General features: G+C 36.2%; 2 protein-coding genes across 2 annotated transcripts in view; one reads left to right on the forward strand and one right to left on the reverse strand.

The window, feature by feature from the left end:
- The window catches only part of fam20cl (family with sequence similarity 20 member C, like), a 588,191-nt gene that overhangs the window by 218,715 nt on the left and 352,429 nt on the right, over positions 1–17,047 (reverse strand). The gene's annotated exons all lie outside the window — the stretch shown is intronic.
- si:ch211-226h8.4 lies at positions 14,818–15,941 on the forward strand. The gene is made up of 6 exons (NM_001110388.2): positions 14,818–14,861; positions 15,032–15,154; positions 15,266–15,313; positions 15,404–15,536; positions 15,673–15,776; positions 15,856–15,941. Exons 1-6 carry the CDS (start codon positions 14,834–14,836, stop codon positions 15,867–15,869), a joined length of 450 nt encoding a protein of 149 aa, NP_001103858.1. The 5' UTR covers positions 14,818–14,833; the 3' UTR covers positions 15,870–15,941.

The following is a 17,047-nucleotide window of genomic DNA, read 5'->3' on the forward strand; positions in this document are numbered from 1 at the left end:
TTAGTTCTCCACACTGTATCATTCCTTTTGTCTAGAATTTTCTTATTGTACACTTTCACAAAGCATTTATACATTGTTTTGCCCTGCATCATAGTTAAATTCACATCTTTTACCCCTTCCAGCTGTAGCAAAAGTCCTGATGTCCCTTTAAAGTCTGGCGTAAGACCAATTTTTGGAAAGGGATCTGCTCGATTCAGGATTATTGACCCGTCCTTCAGTCCTTTTAGCAACTCCATATCCTTTTCAGTTAGTCTTTTTTTCCAAAGTTCAATTATCTTAGCTGTTTGACGAGTTGATCTCTGTCTCAGCAAGTTGGTAACCGCATCCACATTATTAAGTTCAGTCCCAGCCACATCCACTACGTGTTTTAGTTGAACAGTTCCAGAGGAACACAATATTTGAGTAAGTCCCAACATGCTCTCATCCGTTATATCAAGCCTGGCTCCTTTAACCAAGGGTTCTTCAAGTAACCAGAATAAAGAACATGTTTCTTCCAGTCTGCAAAGAGAAAATAGTCTCCATACTTTAAAAAGTCCACAATAGAATGAAGGTAATCCGTTCAAACAAATGTTCTTGGAATCCATTAAAAAAAGTACAACGTCCAATCCAAGACCTTCAACTCTTTGCAAAATTGTCTTAGCTGTCGTTCGCCATACCAAATCAGATCCTTTTACGAGCTTTTGAATGAACTGTAGGCGAAAAGTAGACAGCCTACTTTTCAGATGCACTAAGCCCTGCCCTCCTTCATCCTTGGGCAGGTATAACACACTTTGAGGTACCCAGTGCAGCTTATCCCAAAAAAAGTTTACAATAATTGACTGCAATTTTGACAAAAGGCCAGCAGGTGGATCGATACAAGACAATTTATGCCACAATGTTGATGCCACTAGATTGTTTATCACCAGCACTCTTCCTCGAAAGGATAATTGAGAATGAATCCATCTCCATTTTTTAAGTCTGCCCTCTATCTTTTCCACAATTCCCTCCCAATTTTTCCGTTTTACAATTTCGTCACCAAGATATATCCCCAAATATTTGAAACCACCTCTTTTCCATCTCATTTGACCAGGCAACTCTGGTAAACCTTCTTCCCATTTTCCAATTGCCAAGGCCTCACTCTTTTCCCAATTTACTTGAGCTGATGAAATTAAACCAAAATTCTTAACCACAGAGACCAAAACATCAATATCTTTTTGACTGTTAACCAAGACCATTACATCATCAGCATATGCTGACACTTTATGTTGAGACTCTATACAATGTAATGATAAACCCTCAATCCTGCTCCTTAATTTAGCTAGCAATGGTTCAATAGCCAGGGAATATAACATCCCTGAGAGCCCGCACCCTTGTATACCTCTGCTAATATTGAAGGGAGCACTTAAACCACCATTGACTTTTAGCATGCTTTCAACATTATTGTACAGCACTTGAATCATTTTTATAAATTTAGACCCAAAACCAAATGACTCTAAAGTTTTCCACAGATATTGATGCTCAATTCTGTCAAAAGCCTTTTGCTGATCAATCGATATAAGTCCTAAGTCCACACCCATAAAGTCTGAGATATCCAAAACATCTCTAATCAAATGAACATTATCTAAAATAGATCTACCTGGCACACAATAGGTCTGATCCATATGAATAACTTGTTTCATTACATCCTTCAGTCTGTTGGCCAAGGCTTTGGAAAAAATCTTCAGATCAGTACAAAACAAACTTACAGGACGCCAGTTCTTGATTTCCTGTAGATTGCCTTTCTTAGGAAGCAGTGTGATAACGGCTCTTCTGCAACTATAAGGTAAAGAGCCCACTGCCAAACTCTCATTGAGAACAGTTAGCAAGTCCTCACCAATTACAGACCAAAATTCCTCATAAAACTCCACCGGGAGTCCATCAATACCAGGAGACTTCCCATCCTCCATATCTTTGAGGGCATTCAGAAGCTCCTGACTAGATAAGGGTCTGTCCAGTTGCACTTTTGAGTCTTCAGCAATCTTAGGCAGTCCTTCATAAAAACTGGCAGATAACAATTTATTTTCTTCACATACTTTATCTGACTCTCTCTCACACTCTTAAACAGTTCACTATAGAACCTTACGGCTCTCCGTCTTATATCACTTGCGTCCGTCAATACCTGACCATTTTCAGCGCATAAGGAGTGAATGTACCTGCATTGGCAATTTTTTTTCTCCAGACTGAAAAAAATTTTAGAAGGAGCATCCATTTGTGTTAAATTTTGGTACCTTGACCGCACCAATGCTCCTTGTGCCTTTATACCAAGCATATTCGCTAAAAGAGATTTTTTGGACTTTAATTTCTCAGCTTGTCTTGATTCTATTTTAAGATCAACCAATCCTTGTGAATCTATAATTTCAGACTCCAGTTTTCTCATAGCTTGAGTAATATCTCGGGAAACATTGAAAGCATACTGTTGACAAAACAATTTTATTTCGGCTTTTCCACAATCCCACCATTGTCTCAAATCACTAAAACATTGCTTTCTTAATTTAAATTGATGCCAAAAAAAAAAAAAACTTCTTTAAAATTCAGATCACTTAACAATGATGTATTAAGGTGCCAAAAAGCACTTTTAACTTTAACATTTGCAATAAAAACCTGGCATAAAACCAATGAGTGATCAGTAAAGCCAACTGGTACAATTTCACATTTTCTCACAACATTTACATGATGTTTAAAACAATAAAATCTATCAAGTCTAGCCATTGAAATAAATTCTTTCTTGTATGTAACCATGTATATTGTTTCACATTTCCATTAAATTCTCTTCATATATCACATAAACTGTGTGTCTCTATTAGTTCACGAAGTACTCGACTTGAATTTGCATGAGGCTCTACATGATTCCTGTCTAATCTTTCATTTTCGGTACAATTAAAATCTCCTCCCAAAACACATAATCATCAGTTCTACAGTTCTGTAATAATGTATTTATGCTATTTAAAAAAAATAACTCTTTCTGTACCATTTGAAGGAGCATACACATTTATAAAATTTATCCTATATTTTTCAAATTCCGTCTTTATTATAACAAGTCTTCCAGCTATTACTTCTTCTATTTGATAAGATACAGGCAAAAAATGTTTAGCAAACAAAATAGCACCACCACCTCTACTAGAACTCGTATGTGTTAATACTACTTTTCCTTCCCATTCCTTTTCCCAATCAATGGTATTGCTGCAATCACTATGAGTTTCCTGTACATACATTACGTCTATATTTTTATGTTTAATTAACTCATACAACTGCATTCTTTTTTTAATATCTCTTGCACCATTTAGATTAAGTGATCCTAGCCTTATCACCCCCATTAAGAAAAGAGTATAACACAAAACAAAAACAATCCTTAAAGGACTGAAACCATAATAATTATGTTGTTTCAAAACCATTTTCTGTTTGTAATTCTCGTCTCAATTTGGCAACAAATTTTTTCAGCCTAAAAATCTCTTGCACTGTAAATTGTTCAGATCCTTCACCCCTCATCATTGTTCCAACTGACTCAATAAACATTTCACGATCAGAGAAAAAATCAACAACTTGAACATTTTTCATGTTCTTCGTCTTTTGAAGAAACGATCTAATTTTTCCAAAGGAGTAATCACTCCTCAGTCTGCCACTATTTCTGTTGCCAGTTACCTCACTATCAGAGTCTTCCAATGTACTTTGTTCACCATCATCAAATTTGTTGCTGCTGCTCCCAGGTCTTTCTATGTTGGGCTTTACTCTTTTCCTTTTAGTTGAAGGGGTTTTAAAAACCTCTTCTTCCTTCCCTAGTTCATTACACATTCCTTCTCCTTCTAAAACACTCTCAGCCATCTCAATCACATTACTGAATTCAGCATTTACGCCTTCTCCATCCCCACCTTTCTCTCCCATGCCTGTATCAATCACCTGTTCAACCATCACCTCTGTCAAATTTCCATAATTTCTCACTTCATCTTCTACCTGTTCTTCCTCAACTGCTCCACCACCATCCTGAGCAGGTGCAATATTCTCATTCTTTTCCTTACAAAAATGCCTCAAATGACCCTCTTGTCCGCATCCAAAGCACCTCATTGTCTCAGATGAGGCAAAAACAACATAATCATATTCGACAACCTTAAATTTAAAGGCCACACTAAGCTCTTCTGTTTCACTTTTCAAAATCATGTGAACCTGACGTCTAAAACATACAACATGTTTCAGAAGGGGTGACTTACAACCCAAGGGGATTTTTTTCATTTTAGAGACAATTTTTCCATGCCTCGACAGTTCTGCCAATAATAAATCATCTTTCACAAAGGGGGGAACATTTGATAATGTGATCTTCCTTACTGGTTGAGAAAGAGGCATTACTGGGGTGAATGTATCTTTTATTACTACTCCACTTTGAACCACTTTATTCACTTTCTCTATAGTGTCTAGAAAAATAACAACAGCACTGTTTATTCTTGACGCTGACAATATACTCTCATACCCAACGGTCTCTCCAACCGCCAAACTACACTCCTCAACCGAACAAGCCATCTCTGGCACAATTTTGATTCCGTGCCTCCGTGAAAGACGCTCAAACGGCGCATCGCCTGAAAACGCCGATGCCGGCGTCTCCATCGCAGCCGCCATAGCACACGCACACACACACACCTGTCAGCAAACGCTGACGAACAGCGTTCACGGCGTCACAGAGACAAACTTTGTCTTCAACACACCAGTTCAACCTTTGAAATAACTTTCAATACACTGCAAATATTGACTTTTAAGAAAGAAAGGAAAGATAGAAACTCACTCGCGCTGCAAACACACTCTCACACCGCCTCCGCCCACTCACTCGCAACAACCGCTCTGAGAGAGAGAGAGAGAGAGAGAGAGAGAGAGATGAATTTCCCTTCTGGTCCTCTTGATCACAGAAATATCCTCTTGTTGTGTCTGACACCAAGTTATTATCATTGGAGATTTTGCTCTGAGTACGCATGTGCACATTTCAAGATTTCATCTATGTTATAACCAATCAAGTTAAAACATCTATCTGTAGGCCCTATGACACAGTTAGAGGCATTATGTTAAACTATAAGTGTTCTTTTTTTTTATAATTTAAACAGATAATTACAATATCATATATTTCTCTACATATATAACCAAGGGTGGACTGAGACAAAAATTCAGCCCTGGCACTGTAGCCACACCAGCCCACATTACCATACAGGCACAGCCCCACCAACAGACACGAACCTTCACTACTTATATTGGCATACAGATGGTGAAATAAAATGACCAGCTTAGCCAGGCTGGGAGCCCAGCCAAAACCAGCTATGTCCAGCTTAAACCAGGCTGGTCCAGCTGATTTTAGCTGGATTTAGCTGGTCATTTTCCAGCCTGACCAGCTAAGACCAGGCTGCAAATGGCCAAAACCCCTCTAAAACCAGCCTGGTCAACCAGCTAAAACCAGCCAACCAGCCTAGGCTGGTTTAAGCTGGACTTTTCAGCAGGGGGGTAAGATTAAAGTCGGTTAATCTATTTTTCTGTATCATGCCAGTTTGATTTACCAATTTACATGTCCAAACATTATTTTTGTCATTAGCTGTAATTAACGTATACAGGGAGAAAATTGTCAGCACAGTGAATCTGACAAAAGCCAGTGCTCCACACACACATAGAGCTAAAGTTGGTTTTATATTTGCACATTCAAACTTTCCCATTAATAATATAATTTTACAAAAGTATTATTTGCAAACTCTAAATAGGGAAATCATGTTAGCAGCCAATGACTATTAAAGAACAGCATTGTCACAGTGAATTAGATACTGTTATGTTGTTTAGAAGTCATACTTGCATGCTAATTCTGATCGAATATTCAAAGTAACTTGGTAAACAATATATAGACTACTAAATGAACAAATGTGCGAATATCAAACCAAATTTACCACTATCACACACACAGATCTAATGATCATCCAGTCTGTCTGAAATGACATGAAGAAACTAAGACAAACTAAATCCAGAAGAACTTTGGAAACATCTCTAAGATCAGATCTTCATGCTGTCATGCCAAAATAGCTCCATACAGTCACATGCATCTTGAGAATCAAAGCTAATCATGTCATATCATAATGGTAATGCAGACTCATGGTTTTCAGCCCATGCTTGTAACAGGTTTTCTGATCTTCTTGTCAGATCAGAAAGTTAACTGTCTTAGCATCTGACAATTCTTGTGGTCTCATCTCGTAGAATTTCCACAACAGTACTCATGGTTTGATATTATGCAGAGACTTAGCCATCCTTACAGAGTGAAAAGGTGAAAGTGTTTGTGCAATCACTGTTTTTATCTTGTGTTTGCATGTTCTCTTGAGACTCAAAGTGACATTTCATGTTGCAGCAGTGCAGTACAGATCTACTATACTTTTGCAGTCTGCTGTTAACAAATGTGATAATAATAATAATAATAATAATAATAATAATAATAATAATAATAATAATAATAATAATAATAATTTTATTAAAAAATGTCTTTAAAAAATATGTAATTCATTCTTTTATTATTGAGTCTATTGCTCTGTTTGTGGTTGTAAAGAAATACATGTTACTCAGCAATGATGCATTAAAATAAGCAAAAGAGACAGAATTTACAGTGTAATTTTGATCAAATGATGTATATTAATTTATATAAGTGAAAATTTGAAATGTTTGCAGATTGAAACTCATGTGAATATGGAGTGTTCAGCACTAAATGTAATTCTCTCTCCAAATATGAAATTTTACATAATCGTCCTTTATAATCCTCCAGGTCATGATGCAAGTTTTTTTAATAGAATTAAAGAGACTTTTGTCGCTTGTTGATGATCGTTGTGAATGTATGATGTTCGGTGATTTTAATATTAATTGGATGGATAAAAACAGTAAATCACAGTTGAAATCAAATATGGAGAAATTAAATTTTACACAATTAATTGATAGACCTACCCGAATCACTAGAAAGAGCGAAACTCTTATAGATCTGATTTTCACTAATAGACCGGAGAGAGTAACAAAAACAGATAATTTAATCACTGGTCTTTCAGATCATAATTTAACATTAATTGTAAGAAAGTTAACTCGAAAGCGGTTACTGCATCATAATTAGATGGAAAACCAAATGTTAATTACAGGATTTGCGAAATCAAAAATAGCTCATTTTGAATATGATTTAAAGAAAGTTAATTAGGGAAAGGTTTTTAAAGAATTAGCTATAAATCAGAGTGTGGGTCATTTTGCAACTATTTTAAGCAAATTAACAAGTAAATATACAAATACCTGGAAGAGGAGGTACAATAAATTTTCACTTCCTTGGTTTATTAGTGATATTCTTCAGTTAATTAAAGGGCGAGATCTTGCTCTCCAAAAATCTTTACTATCCAAAACTAATACTGATCATCTTGTTTACACTGGGTTGAGGAACAAAGTGGTATCTGAATTGCGAAAGGCTAAGATGAAATATTTTTCTAAATTAATTGAGGAGGCCCATGACAGCAGTTCTAAATTGTGGCAACATATCAAAAGACTATCTAAATCAAACAGGCAAAAACATTCTAAAATAAAGCATCATAAAGTTATTAATAATATCATTTGCAGTGATGAGTCTGTTCAAGAACTGTCAAGTAATTTTAACTTCACTAAATCATACCCTGAGGAACCAGATTATGTTTACCCAGACTCCTTTTATATTAAGGAATTATCTTGTGAAAAAGTCCAAAAAGTAATAGAAAATATGAGTAATTCTACGGCTAAGGATATTTTTAATTTTCACTCTGAATTAAGAGATATAAACATTTTCTGTTGGAGCCAATTACATATTTAGTAAACTTATCGATTCAAACAAAAACTTTCCCAGATAGTTGGAAGACAGCAATAGTTATACCGATTTATAAATCTGGCGATAAGGATGTTGCTTGTAACTATAGGCCTATTGCCGCTCTACCTGTAGTGTCAAAGGTGCAAGAGAAAATTTTTGCGGAACAATTAATGGAGCATTTACACTCTAAACAGTTGCTTTATCCACAGCAGTATGGTTTTAGAGAGAAATATTCCACAGAAACAGCTAATTGTTGTCTGCTTGAAAAAATAAAAGGGTCACTGGATAAAGGTAGTGTGGTTGGGGCAGTGTTCCTGGACCTAAAGAAAGCCTTTGACACGGTTAATCACAGTATTTTACTAAATAAATTAAGAGAGCTCAAAATGTCAGCAGAAGCCTTACAGTGGTTTGGGTCTTATTTGGGTGGGAGACAGCAATGTGTGAGGGTCAATGGGGTGAAGTCATCTATGCGTTCGAACAATATTGGAGTACCTCAAGGGTCTGTCCCTGGCCCATTGTTGTTTACAGTGTACATAAACAATCTTCCAGATTGCTGCCCAGGGGTTAACTGCCAGTTATATGCAGATGACACAGATGGCTATGTGTCAGCTAAAACACCTTGCCGGGCAGGTGAGCAACTGACCCAGGCTTTACAACACATTTCAAGATTGCTTGAACTGTCTCATTTAACGTTGAATGTCGAGAAAACAGTTTCTATGTGTTTTTCTATAAGTAAATTAGATGTACAGGATACATTTAAGGTGCTGATAAAAAAAGTAATTAAAGAAGTGAATGAATTTAAGTATCTTGGCATAACTCTAGACATTCATTTCAAAGTTGATAGTCATGTTAAAAATATGAGTAGAAAAGTTAAGCCAAGTCTAAACTGTTTTCATTTTATTAGAAGGTTTTTAACTATATCACACTGCAAAATTATACATGCACACAATGATAGTCTCTCACTTGACGTATTGCATTACATCTTGCTCACAAGCCTGTTTAACTACATTGAAGCTTATTGACTCAATATATAAACAAGCAGTTAAAATTATGGACTTAAAGCCTATGCGATGGCGTCATTGTGATGTTTTATGTTAAAGGGTCACGAAGCACCAAAACACATTTTTTGAGCTGTTGATAGTTGTATATGTGTCCCACACTGCTAAAAACACTATTAGGACACCTATATTTCACTAAAAAGTGTAAATTGGTTGTTTTTGCGTTATTTCAAGCAAATTCGTACTTCCTGTTTGAAACGAATTTTTGAAGCTGCGTCACGGTCATGACATGATAGCGTTGTATTCCAGCGTGCAGACTTGACGTCTGTGCCAGAGTGAGTCTTATTACGTCTTACAGTGTGATGCATTAATGCATGAGTAAGGCTTGGTTTAAACCAATCAGCGCGCTCTATTGTGCAACTTCATTAATATTCATTAGTGTCACCGTGTTTAAACCAGAGACGCCACGTTGTGTTGGCAAAACAAGCGTGAAGTGTTGCTTTTATAGTTTGCTGCCATTAAGTTTCGTTTTCATTTTCTCTGTGAGAGCTCATCTGGATCACGTGTGGATTAACAGTGTACGCGACGCTTGACAACAATAACTTACGTGTCTAAGGAGGAACATTGTTTACCTGAGAGCTGTTCTCATCTGCAAACGCTGAAATCCGGATTCGCTTGTAGTTTTCTCTTCATAAAGATGCGGCTCTAGTTGCTGGTGATTGTCCTGTCTCTACAGATTTGGTAAGTGAGCGACCAGTACTCTTTGTTTATTCAGTTTGTTCGTATCGAATTAAGTTAACTATTGCACTGAGTGCAAACATGTTAGCACCGCATTTTGTGACCGGAATAACGCACGCGGCTTTCTGACGCTACCTGCCGTGTGCATCTAAGTTTTCGGGAAATGCAGAGTTTTTTTTCTCTCATTCGCCGTGCGGTATCAAACATTGCATAAAAAATACTCGCTTAGGGCAGATCCTCGAATCAAATATTGCGTTTGTCGCGAGGGGCATGAATGAATTCCCTGAATGAAAGAGCCAAACTGCAGTTAAAGTCCAACATTTAATAATTTGGCAAATAATTCGACTACAGATGTCCATGTAGGTTAAACACCATCTCTTTCTCCTGTGTGTGTATTTTGACTGAAACTCGCGCGTGCCCAAATAGACACTCCCACACCCTCCCACTTTAGTTCCTCCGACACTCCCCCCTAAACAGAGATGGACACGCCCACTTTTCTGACTTTTTCCAAAGTAGAGGTGTGAAAACACCCTGCTCAAACGAGGGGGTTTCATGGCCCTTTAAGAGAACCTTTTAAGTTTTGATAGTTTTATTCAATTTAGTTATCTTAAATTGGTTTTTAAATGTTTAAATAATCATGTTCCAATCCTGTTTTCTGAGCTAATCAATCGAAATCAAACCTCTCACAGAGTTACACGGGCAACTGCTAATGGTGACTGTCTAGTGCCAAAGTGTAAGACCTCGTTTGGTCAATCTGTCTTCTCTGTAAAGGAGGTCAAACTGTGGAAAGATTTACCGGTTAACTTAAAATCAGAAAGTAATTTAAATATTTTTAGGAGTGCTCTTAACAAGTGGTTAAAAACAAAACAGCACATATATATAGTGTTTGCATATATAGTCTACTGTTAGTTGGTTGGATCATGTCACCTTTGCTTTTGTCTGCAGTCATTTTATGTAAATAAATGTAATGTTGTGTATGTTTTTATTATATTTCCATTTTGTCAATTTTAAGCCTCCTGTGGACAGGTGTTGAGAATTAGCAAGTTTGCTAAAACACGTAAACAATTGCATTTGGTTGTGCAGTGTAATTGTGAAGTCCATGTCAAATAAATAAATAAATAAATCTAGGCATTGATGAATTATCCTTCAGACCGTTCAGAACAGAAAGCAGCTAATATAATATAAATCTCCCAAATGATGACGTCACATCCTGTAGTGGATTATTTTTTGGAGGATGATGAGCAAGACCCATTTTTGGATAAAGCTGTGGAGGAATTTGAACAAAAGTTTGTCGCATATACGTACCTTTTCATCTGCTAAATTTAATGCGATCATCTGTACAGCTGGTGCAGACACATAAAAACACAATAATCATTTATATTGTTTACATGTATATATATTACACTTATTTGACATTTATATATTTATTGACATTTTCTACTGATATTTGATTTGACAAATAAAGCTGCTGAAGCACCCAATAGTTTATTTGTTTTTATATTTATCAGTTTTACAAAACTTTAAAAATATTTCCATTAGTGTGTCATATATGTCTGCTGTTTATTTTACTGTCCTGATAAGAGCCCTGCTAGAGAGCAAGACATCCTAAAATTGACGAGTGTGTGTGTGTGTGTGCTGTACTGAAGGAGACATGAAGACTGGAGCTGAATTTCCGCTCTCGTCCTCTTGACCACAGAAATATCCTCTTGTTTTGTCTGACCTTTGTTTTCTTGTTGCTGAAGTTATTCGAGATTTTGTTCTCAATTGTACGCATGTGCAGATTTCAAGTTGATCTATGTTAGAACCAATCAGTTTAAACCATTTATATGTTGACGCAGTTAGAGACGTTATGTCACTCTACAAGTGTTGTTGATTTGAAATTATATACGGATATTCACAATATCATATATCTTTCAGTATTTCTGCCCCCTGCAGTTCCTGACTGTTTAGCGCCATATTGTGACTCAATAATAGCCCACACAACATTATTCATTCATTCATTTATTCATTTTCTTTTCAGATAAGTCCCTTTATTAATCCGGGCTTGCCACAGCGGAATGAACCGCCAACTTATTCAGCTCGTGTTTTACGCAGCGGATGCCCTTCCAGCTGCAACCCATCTCTGGAAAACATCTATACACACTCAAACACTACAGACAATTTAGCCTACCCAATTCACCTGTACCGCATCCGCATGTTTTAGGACTGTGGGGGAAACCCATGCGAACGCAGAGAGAACCAGCAACCTTCTTGCTGTAAGGCGACAGCACTACCTACTGCCACTTGCCTGTGTGTGTTTAATAAGGATAATTTTATTAAAAAAAAATAAATAAATAATATATATATATATATATATATATATATATATATATATATATATATATATATATATATATATATATATATATATATTTTTTTTTTTTAATAAAATTATCATTATTAAACACACACAGGCATGCAGGCCCAGATTAAGAACTCAGGGGCCCCTGGGCACATTGTCTTGTAAGGCCCCCTACCCGGCCGCACCCCTATATTTAAATTAAGAAATAAGAATAATATGATAATTTTTTAATAAAATGAATCTATAATTTGTTACCCACATATTTGAATAAATGATATATAGTACAAGTATATTTATAGTATACAAAGAGTTAACTTTTTTTTCAAAGCATTAAAAAGAATACTAATATAACTAGTAAAAATTCATTTTATTTAGTATCCTTGTTCACGTTCACTGAATTATTACTATATATAATTCAGTACTAATATATATAGTATATATTATATATATATATATATATATATATATATATATATATATATATATATATATATATATATTTTTTTTTTTTTTTTAAGGGTATTTTTAATGTATAACTTTTACAAACGTTTAAAGCATAATATTGGCATGGCATATAACACACAATGCCTCTCCAATCCAGTTCAATGAATCTGTGTCTTTCATAATACACACACCTATTAATGATTTAGTGTCTCTCTCCTCCTCTCCCTGTATTTTTTTACTCCCCTCTTGATTATACTTAATTATAAACCTAAAAGTATCCGAAATCACACACACTTTACCTCTTCTCCTCTCCGGTCTCTCTGTTCTTCAGGGCCTTTCTCTCTCTCTCTGTCTCCCTCTCTCCTTTTTCTGTCTGTCTCTCTGACATGATGAATCCTGTCCGCGCTGCGCTGCTGTTACTTTCCTCCGCCTGGTTAATGCTAGATTACTCATCTAATGTTACCATAACGTCTTCTTCTATACCCTCATTCTGATCATGGGTCTGTTTAAAGAAGGTGTGTATGGAACATGCCTCAAAAACATGCCTCCTCTCCTCTTTCTCTCGCGTTTCTCTCCATCGATTAAATGTTCTCCACACAGAGGCATGAGGTCGGAGAATACGGGTGAAGTAGGGCTAGTTGCGGCAAATGACTTCGGAAGATTGTAGATAACATTGTAGATATAAATCAATTCTATTAAAATGTTGCTAACATTTAACACCAGATGGAAAATAACAGTTTATAAAATATAATCACTATTTAGATGCTGTAATACATGTAAAATAGACTAAACTTTATTTAGTGTCCTACTCACGAGGCACTTGTGGCTTTATATCACGTGTTGCTGTGTGCTTTAGGAGGTACACCACTGACGACTTGACCTACTCCGCTCTTTACTCATGTTGTTTCTGTCAATCAGGCATCGATGATCGTAAATCGTGAATAGCTTATTCCAACTAGGTGCGCTATTTGCAACTAGCCTAAAAAGACACTGCGAAATTGGCTTTTTTTTTTTCCTCGCAGGGGCCCCAAGTGCGCACAGGGCCCCAGGGCCTGTGCCCTTAAGGCCCATTGGCTAATCTGTCCCAGCAGGCAAGCACACAAAATGTAGAGATGAAGCTCTTCTTCTTCTTATGAGTTTTATTGGCAGTTGGCATACAACTTTTAGGTGCATTACCGCCACCTGCTGGTTAGGAGTGTGGGCCATGATCACACTTTCTATCCATCTTTAGAAAAGTTAAAAACAAAAAACAAAAATAGAAATAACAAAAAAAGACCTACATCACTTATATCTATATTCTTTTGTCTAGACATTTCTTTATAAGTATAAAAGATTCTATACAGTCCTCATCTGCCTTGTTGTTTAGTATTTTAACCAAATTAAAATACGCATTGATTCTTTTCAAATTTAAAACAAACACTTTCCTTTCCCTATTGTACTTTGGACACTTCATAATAACATGCTCCAAGGTTTCTTCGTGCCCACAATAATCACAATTTCCAGTCTGATGTTGATTCATTTTGTAAAATGTACTGTTGAGTCCTGTATGTCCAAATCTAATTCTTGATATTATACTCTCTTCCCTCCTACTTCTACTTTTTATTCTTCCTTTATCCACATTTCTTTGTATATTAAACAACCACCTCCCATTTTTCCTTCCTCCCATTGTTTTTTGCCACCTATTTTTTAAAAATCGCTTGATCAAAACCTTCATCTCATTTGTACTGTATTTTATTTCCATGACTATAATTGATTTTCTTGTAGCTTCTTTAGCGCTCTCGTCTGCCAACTCATTCCCTGTTATTCTACTATAAGCTGGATCCCAACAGAGTTTAACTTCTAATCCCATCATCTGAATGCGATATAGTGTTTGCAATATCTCGATCAAAAAATCCTTTCTGCTTTCAAAATGTCCACTCTCTAATGTCATCAGTGAGGAATTTGAACATACCAGTGCTCTTAACGGTCTGTTTTCCTCAACCCATTGAAGTGCCATTAGTATTGCCAGCATTTCTCCAGTATACACTGAAAGATCATCTGATATTCTTTTAATAACTTTAATTCTAAAATATATTACTGTGTATGCTACCCCCACTCTATTTCCACTATCTTTAGATGCCTCTGTATATATTAAAACATGATTAAAATATTTGTCTTTAATATATGTTTGCACCATTTGAATATTAAAAATTGCCCTCTGCACTCTTATCTCTTCTCTTTACCAGTGATGTATCAACAATGGGTTTTGGTAGTAACCATTCAGGAGTATTTGACCATGTTACTGTTGGACTAATAACCATATCTGGTGTTTCTCACAACTGTTTAAATAAAAAAATTTAAAAACCTGTATCCGCTGCTCACTCCTCCTCCTGTTGTCCTCTGTGGGACTGCAGACCGGTGTTTCGCACAGGTGTCGCTCATTACCACTCACACCAGCGGCCTATAAATAAAAATCAGTAAAGACGACGTGCACAGTGTGGCAGAATCATGGTCTCTCTCAGTTTAGTGCTCACCTGTGAGTTTCTTATTGTGTTTGACAAGGCGATGTTCAGTGAATCTACTTTTTGGCTGCACTGTTGTGTTGGGAATAGTTTCCCTGTGTCTTAAGTTTTCTGTAAATTATTATGTGAATATGAATAGCAGTAAACGGGTGTCTTGATCAGTTCTTCTGTGTTTGTTTTTCAGTGATTTTACTGAACTCAAGCCTGCTGATATCAGCGAGTGGTGGACATTATGGTCACGGACATGGTCACGGTGGACATGATCATGATGACGATCATGACTATGACTACTGCAGGAGGTCCTCTAGTAAGAGTTTGTTATTCTAAGACACCTAAATTTCGTTTCATGAACCGAGTGACGCTTAACATTATTTCTTTGCTCCATTAATCCTCTAAAGTGCAACCCTTTATTTCTCAGAAACTGTAAATGCATGTGAAGGCTCTATCCTGCGTCTGTCCTGTCCTGGTAAGATGAAGTCGCAATCCATTAAATAAGTGTTTTGCAAATTCTGCGGTTTTAATTTTACATGGGCTTTTTTTTTTTCCTCCATGTAAGGTTGTAAGATCAGGATCCTTGCTGCCAACTATGGCCGTACAGATAGAAAAACCTGCATTAAGAACCGTCCACCACATCAAATCAGAAATACCAACTGCCGTTCATCCAGCTCTCTGTCCATAGTGTCATCATGGTATGGATTTAACAGACCTTTTGTTTATTAACTGATATCTGGTTGCTAATGGGTCAGTTTGAGCATGTTGTTGCTACAGCTGGAATGAATTGAGTCCTGTTCTAATTCAAATGGTGTTCATGAATTGTCATTGTAGGTGTGATGGACGTCAAAGCTGCAATGTACCAGCCACCAACAGTGTGTTCTCTGATCCCTGTTATGGAACATACAAGTACCTGAGAGTCAAATACTGCTGCACGCGTAAGTTATTATACTAGGCAAAGAAGCTGCATTACTGGTGTTTCGCTTGCCTCAAGCTTTGGGTTAATTTCTCTTGCAGGTCGTAGGAGCTGATTTTGTCAGATTTCTCTGCCAGCGTCTCCCCTACATTGAAATTCAACTTTTAATAAAATGCTTGATAATTTATGGGTTTGTTATTCTTGATAGTGTTGTGTGTGTGTGGTTTGTTTTTTTTTTTTTTTTGTTTTTTTTTTTTTATAAATGTATGTTTAATACAGATTACATAACTCTTGCAGGGATGCTAAGTCTTATTCCTGGAGATTTACCTTCCTACTTAGTAAAGCTCTAACCCTCAAACACATCTGAACCAATTAATGATGACCTGAACAGTTCTTGATTACAGGCAGGTGTGTTTTAGATGTATGTTAGAACTGACATCTGAAGAAAGGTCGAACTCTCTAGGTACAGGGTTGAGCACCTCTGTACTAGGGCAAATGCACTGCAAAAATGCTTTTCTTTCTTAAATATATATATATATATATATATATATATATATATATATATTTGTCAATTTCTAAACTCTTAAAGCAGAATTTTCTAGACAAGCAAAACATTGACCTGTTTTCAGAAATATGCCGATATTAAATAAGTATTTTCTTAAAACATGCAAAAATAGTCATGTCTTTCCTTTTGACATAATCGTCAGGTGTGTTTGATTATGGGTTGTAACTAAACTCAGCTGGAAGGTAGATCTTTAGAAAAAGGGTTTAGCACCCCTCCACTAGGGCAAATGTTCATGGTAAAATGCAGTTAGATTAAGCTTACAAAGGCTACAGTTGCCGTAGGTAATTTTAAACTTGTCAATCATTGGATGAGTTCCTGTAACTACTGTAGGGTCTGGCAACAATTGCTTGTTCAGACTAAATTAGGATTATAGAATAGTGGCTGGATCTGTATACTTTTTTTTTTTTTTTTTTTTTTTCCTTTTGCCCACAAAAAAAATTAAATAACAGATTTTGTCTCTATTTTTGTTGTCAAGGGTAGGAAAATAAATAAATGACTTTAAAATCCATTATCAACATGCAGGCGGTTCTAAAAACGCCCATTTCGTCTGACCAACCAAAACTGAGCTCCTGACGTCGCTCTCAATATAATACTTCTGTAGTCCTCTGCGGATCAGCACCCAGGCATTTAATTATCATTTGATTTCTGATATCTATTTTTAGACATTTATCATTACAATATATTATTAAAGTTATAGTTTGCAGACAAATTTGCTACCATGCACCTGG

This window comes from Danio rerio, chromosome 22 (assembly GCF_052040795.2).
Source record: "Danio rerio strain M-AB ecotype USA chromosome 22, GRCz13ab, whole genome shotgun sequence".
NCBI classification, from domain to species: Eukaryota; Metazoa; Chordata; class Actinopteri; order Cypriniformes; family Danionidae; genus Danio; species Danio rerio.

Bases quoted from the DNA above. Each gene is read 5' to 3' on its own strand.
- si:ch211-226h8.4 (NM_001110388.2), top strand. From the start codon at position 14,834: ATGGTCTCTCTCAGTTTAGTGCTCACCT. The intron at 15,314-15,403 runs GTAAGATGAAGT...CCTCCATGTAAG, and splicing joins CCTGCGTCTGTCCTGTCCTG to GTTGTAAGATCAGGATCCTT. The intron at 15,537-15,672 runs GTATGGATTTAA...TTGTCATTGTAG, and splicing joins CTGTCCATAGTGTCATCATG to GTGTGATGGACGTCAAAGCT.